The following is an 11,849-nucleotide window of genomic DNA, read 5'->3' on the forward strand; positions in this document are numbered from 1 at the left end:
TCCTTTCCCTGTCTTAGGCCCTTTCGCCAGACACCAAGTGTGGCTAAGCAGCATTTAGTTGACTATTGGATGGAAGCGGCAGAGGAGAGATCAGTTCTTGTGGGGTTGCATGAGGACAGCACTTCCATTCTGAATGAGAGCCAGGAAAAAGCACACCTAGGTCAACTATTGTCCCGTTCCCCCAGGGAGCTCTTTTGGACAATGGATAGCATATCTTTTCCCAGCAAAGCCTTTGCATATTTTACTGTCCTTACGAGTTGACTGAGGGATCTGGTCAAATTACATACTTCTTCAGACTGTTTTTTACTGTGGGTTTCAACACTAGGACCAACTTGATGATTCCTTAGGGCTTGCCCTAATTCTTAAGTCACTGAAGAAGATATTGAAACTTGCACTATTAAGGTATCTAGGATTCTTTCCCAGTAGACAAACAAACAGTAGATGTTTATAAATAATAAGTACTTAATACCTAATTTCTGGGGGTGGTAGAGTGCTTACCTTTTAAATGAAATTTTGTGGGACTGATAAAAGGACATTGTACCCTAAAATAGCCTTTAAACATCTAAGTGATACACTGTTTGGAGGAATATTGCAACAAAACATATAAATCACTACCCTTTATAATTCTTTGTGAGTTTTAGCCCTGGAATCAGTCAACCTAGGTAGAGCTCCCTAACACGCCTTTCCGGTCTACCATGGTGATTATATCCAGTAGCAATCAGTCTATGCCTTTTGATATTTTGACTGCAAAGTAACTTACCCATAACTGAGGATGCAAGTGTTAACTAACCTGCCCAGTGTCACAGCAAGAGAGACGAAATTGAACCGCCACCTGTCTGACCCAACACCAGCTGGTGGGGTGATTAGGTTTCCCAACCAAAGGATTACCAAATGGAAAATCCATTGAGAACAGTCATTTCCCCAAATATCACGTTGGGATGGTTTTTCTGGAGAAATGATGGAGCACCAAAGTGTGTGTCCCTTTGTTTCTTCCAGGAGAGAAACCCTACAAGTGTACCTGGGAAGGCTGCACCTGGAAGTTCGCTCGTTCGGATGAACTGACGAGGCATTACCGCAAACACACGGGAGTGAAGCCATTCAAGTGCGCAGACTGTGATCGCAGCTTTTCCCGGTCAGATCACTTGGCACTGCACCGCCGGAGGCATATGCTGGTGTGAGGAAGGCTACCTGTCCAGCTGAGTGTAAGAGCTGGATCTCTTAGCGGCACCCAATTCAGCAGGGCTGAATCCCCTTCACAGTGTTAACACAAAAGGGCATCACCATCCCACGATGTCTGAAAGCAGAGCAGGAAAAAGAAGTAGTAACACTTCTCCTTTCGGTCTGAAGGTAACCCCCATCATGACTACACGAGAAACAACTTCATGCTGGCCTGGGAGATCGGTGACACAAATGCTGAAGAGACAGGCATTGTTTTCCGTGCTGTGTCCTCTGCCATTTCAAGATGTTTGTAGTTTGTACATTTTCTGAGCTGTCAGACGTTTTGTTATTGATACTTTAAAGGTCATCTACCACAAATTGATGGCTAGAGCAAGACCTTGTAAATTTGAATTATTCTCCCATCATCCCACCCCTGAACCCGTTTTTACAAAAGTTTGAGTTACTGTCTAAGTAAGATAGAACCCACTTCCAATCTGTTACCAGCAAGCAGCCTGAAAGTAGAAAAGAAGAAGCTGTTGGAGAGGTTCCATTACCTGAAAAGAAAGGAGCGCTCAGGCAGCCCTTTGCAATAGTGATGGCAGCCACTAGATATCACCCGCAACTTGTCATTATGCCATCCATGCCCTGGAGAAAACCAACATTGATTCTTTCATTTGTTTGTTGTTGATCGTTTTTGTTTTGTTCTGCTTCTGTTTTGTTCATCTGTTCGAGCAGAGGGGCAGCGACATTTCAGTTGGAGTCTAGTCCTGGTGTCTGCCCTGGCATGGACAGGCACAGAGCTGTTCTGTAGTTGAATAGGAAGAGCCTGTCTAAAAAAACTACTGCCCCACTTCAAATTGCAGTGTTCTGTCACCTAGGCATCATCTCTTCCTGCCCCTAGTATTTGATTACAAGGAATCGGGGGGAGGGGGGAAACTTTCTTAGACACACTGGCACCAAGGTAAGAGGTGGGGCTGACCAGGCAGTCAGTGAACATGAAAAAATCAGACAAAGCAGAGATGGAAATAATGCGCCTCTTGAGGAGAAAAGCAATAATGAATAAAAGGACTTGCCTACAATAACTTCACTGAGGACTCATGTTACCAATTTTCATACTTACTAAAGGGATTGTAAAAAACACCCCAGCATTTTAGAGGTCTTGGTTACATTTGCAGCACTGAGGTAATCTTTCTGCTGTTTGTTGTCCTCCTTGGTTGAGTACCACAATTAAAGATTATGCTCCCCCTTTTCTTGTTTGAAAACAGTTATTTGGTGACTAGAAAGGCCACGGAGGCATAGCAGGGAATTAACTCTTGGGTGAATGGGTCCGTTCTTGGAACCAAGTCAGTGGGAAAGGAATGCTCCCCAAGGAAAGCCTGACACGGTGCTAGTTTCCTCCCTTGGAGAGCCAAGGATAAGTGACTCTCCAATAGGTTCTTCTCTACAGATTTCATTTTCTAAACTGTATTAGCACCCAGTGGTTCTGCAATGGCATCTGCAGGGATATGGAACCCACTCATCCTGTGCTGAGGGTGAGAGGAAATTATAGTCCCGTCAGCCCCCAAAAATTATGAGCCTTTTTTGCAACTAGCAAAGTCTATAGTAAACAAAGCAATACATCACCAATGAGCATTCTTTCAGAAAAATCATCATATTTTTTCCCCACTGAAAGCTGGGTTTTTTCAGCTTTCTGTGGCTAAGGGGCTTGGTGAGGTTTTTTTTGTCGTTGTTGTTGTTGTTGTTGTTGTTGTTAAGATTTTTTTTATAGCTTAGGTATAAGAAGTTGCCAGCATAGACCTTTGCAATATATTTTAATTACAAACACTTGATTTGGAGAATTGCACAAATCAACCTCACAATATTACTAGCTCATTTTTAAAGGTGTGAACATTCTGAAATAATTTCTGGTTCTAGAATTATCCTTTTTAGGATTATCTTCTAATTCAGATAATCTTATTTTGGTGAAGCAAAACTATAAACATTGAAAAAGGATGATTTGTGTTGGATGGCATTAAAAGGAATTTTTTTTTTTTTAATGTTCAAGCAACAGCATAATGATTTTCAGGTCAAATTCTATCTTCAAAAATATGTGCTCTACATTTCCTGCCAGGTCTGAAAAATTCATTGGCAGTTTCCCTCCAACAAGGGCTGCAATTCTATGGATAAATAGCTTCTTTAGCTACAACAGTGTACTACCCACCAAGCACTGGGTTTTTGTGGGGTTTTTTACCAACTGGAAAGTTTTTTATCTGTACTGTATGCAACTCCTACTTCTCATTGCCTGTGACTATTTTGAATAGAAAGGCCAGTGTTGGTTACTGGTCAGTGGCAAAGAACACAGAGCATGACGAACACAGAGCATGGTGAACACAGCTGTGAAGCCCTCTATGCTAGTCCTGGAACCAAGTTGGCAGATAGTAGGTGAATCACTGAGGTGAAGGGCAGACTTGATTTAACTCTGCCTGCTCTCGTAAGAAGGGCCAATCCTGTTCTCTGCTGAGAGACCATGAGAGCATTACAGGTAGAAATGGTTTTTAGAATTCATAGAACTGACAGGCAGTGGGAGCCTCCTGAGTGACAGCTCGATTTAAATTTAGCACAGAACGAAATGAGCTGCTCCTCTGTAATAACATAGGAAAAATTCAGGGACGTGAGCTTGTCTGCTCACCCCCTGAAAGTGGCAACCCAACTGAGACAGTAATTTTACTGATAGAACCTGTCAACATTATGCCATTTCCCCCCTTTGATGTATTGATACTTCTAAGGAGGGATCCAAGCACAAATAGTGAATGAGTTGCTGATCTAGTCGCAGGACTGAAATTTACCTGGGGCTTGTCTTGGGACACATCAAATTCTCCTTGGTGAATTTTCTACAAGTGTTTCCCTGTGGAAAAGAAGGTGGTTTGGGAGAGACGGAATTACATTTTTAAGTAAGAATATCTTCAGGCATAGAAAAGCCTACTCTATTTTATCTTATGTCCATTCTAGACTCTTTTTAAAAGCACAGTAGATGATTAACAACAGAAAAGGAGTAGAATCCAAAGGACTTCTCAGTTGTTCTCTAACTAGAAGCATTCTTTGGTTTCAAATTTGAAGCTATTCAGTTTGCAGCTGGGCGTATGTGCATGTCTGGGAACTTAGACACAGGTAGCTGCAATGGCTTGAGAAGCTACAGTTGACCTGTCTCTTTGCATTTTAGAGATTGATTTCAAGGAAGTTAAGGTTATTTGAAAAGTTAAGAGGTACAGACTTTGAGGTTTCAATAGATTCCCTCCTTGTATCCTGATCTTAGGTTGTTTGGGAAAAGATTCACACTTCCCCATCCACTTCCAGCCCCATCCCATCAATTGTGTGTGGACTTTGAGAAGCCTGCTTGATAACTTGTCTTAAGTTCTATTAAGGCATTTAGACTGAAATTGCTAATGGCTTTACCATAAAATTTATACTGTTGCCTGGCATTACTTTTACAAAACACTATAGGACATTTATTTTCAAAGGCAGTTGAATAACAATAACATAAACCACATTTTTTTTAAAAAAAGAGCACTTTTTATTCACTTTAAAGTTTAAGTGGAAAATAGGAAGAGGAATGTCATGGGGGAAAAACTTGCAAAATGCTACAGTGTTTACAAATGCCAGTTCTAGATGATTGAAAAGGCCCTTCTCATAATGGTTGAAATTTGGAATAGCTTATACAAAGATTGTGTTCATTTTTATACAGTTGTTTTAACTTCAAATTGCTATTTGTGTTTTAAACATAAATACAATTCTGCACTTTGAAATCAGTTCATTAGAATGATAACATGTATATGGATAAAGATGCAGTATTCCTTATTCTGTACTTTATTATACTTATCAAAGCTGCAATTGAATAAATCTGGTGAGGTGAGGCCTTCAAATGTATTAATACGCCTTTGTTACATTGTTACAACTGCTTAGAAATGTAGCCATGATGTTGTTATAAAGATGTCTTAACATTTACAGTAAGGATTGACAGAATTTAAGCAGTGTTAAGAATACCAGCATTCATTATATGTTGAGTTACAATCTTTGTGTAAAGGATTGAACGTGAGATAACTCTTACGAATCATGATAGGCCCAGGAAGCCTTAATACACCTAGTCCATAATCCAATCTTAGATTTTGCTCCTTACTAATTAATGCCTATAAATTTAGGAGGTAAATGTATTCTGCAACTTCACTGATCAGGTCTCTGCCTTCCACTTTTCTGAGGTAGTGCATCTCATGAAAAAATCTTTCAACTTGATTTGGTTTTGTTTAGAAAAGGGGTTTGGTAAGCCATGTGTCTTCCATATCACATTTCTCCTTATCTCCACACTGCCTTCCACTTAACCTGTTCAGGCCCCCCCGACAGATGCACACCTGTGTACACACCTGTATATGCAGCAGCCAGGGGGCTAATAAATATCAACAGAGAACTTTTTTAAAAGAATGAATTTGTAATAATCCATGCTGTCTAGAAATGTAAGTTATTTACCTTACTAGGGAATCAGCTTATAATGCTATATATGACTTTGCCTGCATTTTATAGTTAAGAAGTGTACATAAAAGTTTAAAATGCTATATTTTCACAGTTTCATTATAGAATAATGTCTGTTTAGCAACCCATGTCCATTGGTACTTTAAATATGCTAAATACTGTGCAACTGCAATAGAAATTCAGATTTGCATAAGAAAATGAAACAGGAGGATACTGCATCTTAAAGAAATAGAGTGAAGATATTTTACTGTATTCGTGACATGTGTGATAGTGGAAAAAGTATTTTCAAACTCACAAATTTTACAGAGGTTGTAAATAGTTTGATGAAGTATGTTGGGAAAAAGAGCTTCTAGTTTTCATCACAATAAAAAAAAAAAAACTTGTTCAGATATGCCTTGTGTATCTTACACACGATTAGTGATATTGCCATGGGGACTCTGTTCTGCTTTGTCAGAGCACAGCCCTTGTGCTTCCTGACAAAATGGAGTGGCCACTTGTCTCAATTTAGCCAGGATGGTTTAGAACGCAATGAAGTCATTTTAAGTTGCAGCCAACTGATTCCAAACTCAAAATGTCTTTGCCTGAAAAGAGAAAAACAGCTGCAAAGGATTTTACTTGTGCTAAAATAGAAGCATCTAGCAATTATTCTCTTTTCTCAGTGACTTTCCTCCTCTATGAAGTAGTTCTCTAGCAAAAGAAACAAACACCCTCTACAGGTGTTTATTCTTGTTGAATCCCGGAGGGAATACTTTTAGCAGTAGCTACCTGTTGACAAGATGAGTGCCATGGATATGGCCACATGTGAAATGAATCTGTGCTGGCAATAGGAATAAGCTAATGCCAATTTTCAGAAATGAATTAAAAGCTGAAAGTGCCTGTCAATAAACATTATGACCAATGAGATATTCCTGTACTTTTACACAGCAATAATTCTTCATCAGACTGGGTTTTTCCTCCACCTTTGCGAAACACATGCACACAGAGTAAATATATGCACACAGTAAATTGAATCTGTTCGTATACCCCCTCAAAAATTATTTGGTGTGTTTTAAATATACCTAATCTTGTTTATGTTAGCATTTCTTAATTTAATCTTTCTTAACTACAGAATGTAAGAATGCAAATCTGAACTTTATGATTATCTCCAATATATACTCTGGCACACGGCATTTATAATTTTGAGAGGAAAACTTCACTGTGATTTGCCCCAATCTTATGAAGCACTTGTGTGTGGCTCAAAAAGTTTTGCTTGGTTAAGAAAAGCCAGTTTATTTAGAACAAAACACTAGAGATATTTGTTTGCTTTCCTTTATTTTATTTACTGATATCAACTGCAAAAATCCATCTTTACATTTCTTCATATCCTTTTCCCCTAATATTTCCTGTTATCATCTAAGAACCATTTTGGAGTGAATACTGACACAATCATTTCTCCCCAAAAAGCCTACAAAGGTATGACTGACACTTAGTAGGCCTAGTCTTTGACTAAGCTTTACAGTTAGTCCTGGAAATGACCAGATTCACATTCAGAACTTCACAATATTTTCCTATCATTATTTCACTGCTAAAAGTGGAGTCGTGAATAGAAATATATGAGGAGATGATATGAATAGACAAGAGCCCTGGAAATTCACCAGCCTTACCATCTCAGAGCACAAATCCACCCAAACAAGCTATCAGTAAAATCATATTCTTTCAGAGCCAAACATTTGGTAAGAGCAATTTTAAAAGTATAATTGTGATTAAACACTCAGGCTTTAGACAGTGAAGACCTCCACGATGGACAGTGTTCTCCAGAACCAGATCATAGGCCTAGAAAACCATCTCCCGTTTCCTCCTCTGCATTTCAGAATAAAAGGGAAAGAAGGAAATATGCCAGGATAGGGTATAAAATAACCATTTAAGTGTCAAAGGAAAGCTGCTGCGTTCCATAATCTCACTGAAGGCAAGTCTTCTGACTGGGCTGTTTTCTGCAAGTTGTCTGAAAGAACTAAAAGAACTTGAAAGGTCAAAAGTTCAGCAAACCATGAAAATAATAGCTGTTCTTTAGTAAACCCTTACTACGTGCCAAGCACTATACTAGGCAATATTTAGACATATTACCTCTGATCTGTACAACAGTACCAGATTTTATGGGTGGCTGAGTTGTCCACAAACAGAAATAGCGACAGAGTGGGAATGTGACATTACCTCTCTCTGGCTCTGAAGCCTGTATTCTTCCCAGTGCACCACAGCACGTGTGTTCCCAGAAGCCACGTTTCCATATCTAACTCTCAAGTAGGTTTTTTTTTTTTTTTTTTTGCGGTACGCGGGCCTCTCACTGTTGTGGTCTCTCCCGTTGCGGAGCACAGGCCCCCGGACGCGCAGGCTTAGCGGCCATGGCTCACGGGCCCAGCCGCTCCGCGGCATGTGGGATCTTCCCGGACCGGGGCACGAACCCGCGTCCCGTGCATCGGCAGGCGGACTCTCAACCACTGCGCCACCAGGGAAGCCCCTTAAGTAGTTTTATTATGAATGTGTATCATCTATTTTCCGAATAAGATATAGGGACATGATACAGCACGTGACTTAACCGTGGTACATAATATTTGAAATCAGTTTTCTCCTGGAAAGTCACACATGGAGGATTATTACAAACAAACAGCACCAGCCAGCTGTCTCCCTGAGCTTGTCACTTGCCTCTTAAAATGTTTGGCCTGGAGATCCAAAATCATTAAAACTCTTCCCACTTTGTAGCATTTTTGACAGAGCAGGTTTTCTCGATTCTGCGTATTTCTTTGTAGGTTTACTAGAAGGCTTTCCACCTGTATAGACCTTCTAGAGTATGTTTAAGTTACATTTGAAATGTTCACCTCCATGGGAGCTAGTCGTTAATAACAGAGCCCACTCTTGGCGGTGGTGAATGGGGAGACCATCTTGAACATTCAGATGATCAAGAAGAGAGAACGGACAATTCCTTTTCAGATTTCTCACCTAACAGGACCACCTTGGAATGTTTTCAGTAGCCTTATAAGTAATTTGTTTTTAGTATTGTTGTTAGGTTAATTGAATTTTACGTAGGAAGCTGTCCAACCTCAGAGAAATGACCCCGACCCCCCTTTTCTATGTAGAACAAGGTCTCTGACAGTATTGATTTATGGAAGTACTAATGGACTTTTAGAAAACATTAAGAGAATGTCATTTCTCGTGGTATTTTTTTTTCTGAAAATGAATCTCCTGAATTATGATCGTTTTCCATGTTACTTGGCTGAGGGAAGAGATAAAACCTGTATAAGCAAATTCCCTTCCATGCTGACAGCAAGTGTTCCGTGTGCACACAGCCCACTGCGGAAAGGGGCTTTCTCCTCAGTGAACTGGGTTTCACAAGCAATAATTTCTCAACAACAAAACCACAACTTTAAGTGAGTTGAAAAGAGGTGAATAGTGAAAATAGTCACATCGGTACTTTTTCTTTCTGGATTACTTCTCTAGAAATGTTAAATGTTTGAGGCAACAGTCTGCCCTTTGTGCAAAGCAAGAACCAATGAATGGACTCCTTGTGTGAATTATTATATCTTGCTTTTTCCAAGTAAGGGTGAAGAGGAGGGTAGAATTTGGGTCAAATTCTAGTCAAAATGCTCAAGTAATCAAAAAGTAGGGTATTTTAGGGATATACCAACATCTTCCCTTTCTGCTAATTTCATACTCCTAAGCTATAGCATAAAACATTATAGGCAATGCTTTTGTCCTACTTGTGTTTGCCCTGCTAGTTTTTCCATAACAGAATTTTGTAATTACATCCAGACTACAGGATATATTTCGTCCCTCAGACTTGATTACATTGGATGGGTATTGTTGAACTGGGGCACTGGTGCCTATATTCAAGGCTCTTTCCTATCAACTTGTCTGTCCACACTTTGTTGTGTTTAAAACTTCATTTTAAATAATTATCATCACCGCCCCCGACCCATGGAATGGTGGCTGTATTGTTTTGTTCATGTCTGTGTGGGACACATTGCATCACGTGGCAAACCAACTCCCCATGGATGTGAGATAACTACTTACAAAACCAGCTTGAAAACATCGTCTTCTGTATTATGTCATCCTGTATCATAATGCAATTATGTGTATCATAACATGCTCATTTAAAAAAAAAAAAAGAGAGAAACCAGCAAATTCATGTTTGTCCATAGAAGAATGTACTCAGAACTTTGTGTTGTGAAACGATGAGAACAGACCACGTTTAAGATACCCACCTGCCACTTAAAATGACTTAGTTATAATTAGTAGTAGTCTAGACGTTGCTCTTGGTGTGTGGGATTCAATTCAAACGTCATCTTCTTTTGAATAAATCTCTTGGTGGTATTTGAAAAAACACATGAGAATAAAGAAAAATATCATCTTTGACCAAATCAAGCAGGCATCTTTTTCCTTTTCCTTGACACTTAGCTCATTATACATGGTGATTGGATTACAAGAGCTGTGTAAAAATACAAAAAACATCCTTTCGTTTACAAAACAGTTATTCTAGGCTTGAAGCCTCTGAACAGCAAATTGAATAGATGTGCTGCGTCTGATTCACTTTACAGGTGTAATTTTACAAAAGGCTCCTGGGTCTCTGACCCCAGAGAGTTAGAATGCCCAGAGGAGGTCCTCCGAATTAAAGGATAAACCCGCCGCCCCCCCCCCAATAATGCTGGCAAGCAAATGTGTTAATTTCTTAAATCTTCATTTAGTTTTCTGTTCAGAGTTTTAATTGCAAATGAATTTATTTCTCCAGCTTATCTAAAGATCTAATTTCCCAATAGTTTCCTCTGCATTTATATACTCTGTAGTGTTTAGGCAACCCCTGTTATAAGTTTATTAATATTATGTAAGTGTTGTTCTTGTATTTATGTATAGTGTATGTATTGTAAATATACTCAGAGCTTTTTTCCTTTTACTGTAAAATGGTGATTTTTTTTTTTTTTTTTTTTTTTTTTTTTGCCCTATGATAACGTAAAGGGAGACCCTCCTAATGAGATTCTCTCAGAGGATGATTATTCCAGTCTATTCTCAGAGATGTAAATGAACAAGTGTTATCGTTTTTAATGGTGTCTCAGACATATTCTGTTGGTGCATTGCTTTTCTGTATTCAACTTTCCTATGAATTGAGCTGTGAACCGAAATAGAGTTTAAACCTTTAACTGTATGCATTTGTATAATTATCTGAATGAAGGCATGAAGGTTAAATAAAGCATTTTGTATGGAACGAAACTCCCTAATTATTACTAAGGCTGATCCAGACACTTTGGAAATCATAGTTATTAACCATTCTAATTAAACCTTTGTTATGAAAAGTTTTACCATTTGTGTATAGTAATTTAAAACACAGAACAAGATAGCCTCTATACTAAAAAATGGACAGGGTTTTATTTCATAACACCCAGGACCTAAAGAGGGATTCCTAACAATATTTTAATGAATGTAAAACTAAAAAGTGGTCCAGAAATATGAAGTGATATGAAAAAGAGATTTTTTCAGAGCCTAAAATTAAATCTCTATAATTGAATGAATTATAATATTTTTCAGACTTTGTGGATCATTTAAGTGTAGAATGATCCATTTAACACATGCCAACACTAGTTTATTTCTGTAAACTTTTTAAGAAAACAATTATAAGCGTTTTGAAAATAAGACCATTAATGAGTAGACTATCTTTTAAATAACTGCTAAAAAAGCACTTGAAAAATCTAAGTACAGTAAGTCCCCTACATACGAACAAGTTTCGTTCCAAGAGCACATTCGTAAATCTAATTTGTTCTTGAGTCCAACAAAATTAGCCTAGGTACCCAACTAACACAATCAGCTATATAGTACTGTACTGTAATAGATTTATAATATTTTTCACACAAATAATACCAAACAAACACAAAAAATAAAACATTTTTAGTCTTACAGTACAGTGCCCTGAAAAATACAGTAGTACCAGCTATATCACCTCTGCTTTTACCCATGCTTCCAGATATCCTGGGTTTGGAATAAAGATACTGTACTACTGTACTCTATTCAGTACCGTACAATAAAGTACACAAAAGCACAACCACTTGTAGAGAATGCACACACGTGACAACGTACGCCAGACACGGTGATTCGACATGCGAACGCATGTTCGCATCTTTGAAAGTTCACAACTTAAAGATTCATATGTAGGGGACTTACTGTATCCTCCT

At 38.6% G+C, this 11,849-nt stretch overlaps 1 protein-coding gene across 3 annotated transcripts in view; it reads left to right on the forward strand.

Moving 5' to 3' along the window:
* Positions 1–10,982, forward strand: part of KLF12 (KLF transcription factor 12) — a 450,263-nt gene extending 439,281 nt beyond the window's left edge. For all 3 annotated transcript variants that reach the window (XM_004284271.4, XM_049700997.1, XM_033414043.2), the window contains one exon: positions 997–10,982. In XM_004284271.4, coding sequence (XP_004284319.1) covers positions 997–1,178 — 182 coding nt within the window. In that variant the 3' untranslated portion in view covers positions 1,179–10,982. The remainder of the gene's footprint in view (positions 1–996) is intronic.
* The last annotated feature ends 867 nt before the right edge of the window (positions 10,983–11,849 follow it).

This window comes from Orcinus orca, chromosome 18 (assembly GCF_937001465.1).
Source record: "Orcinus orca chromosome 18, mOrcOrc1.1, whole genome shotgun sequence".
Classification (NCBI taxonomy): Eukaryota; Metazoa; Chordata; class Mammalia; order Artiodactyla; family Delphinidae; genus Orcinus; species Orcinus orca.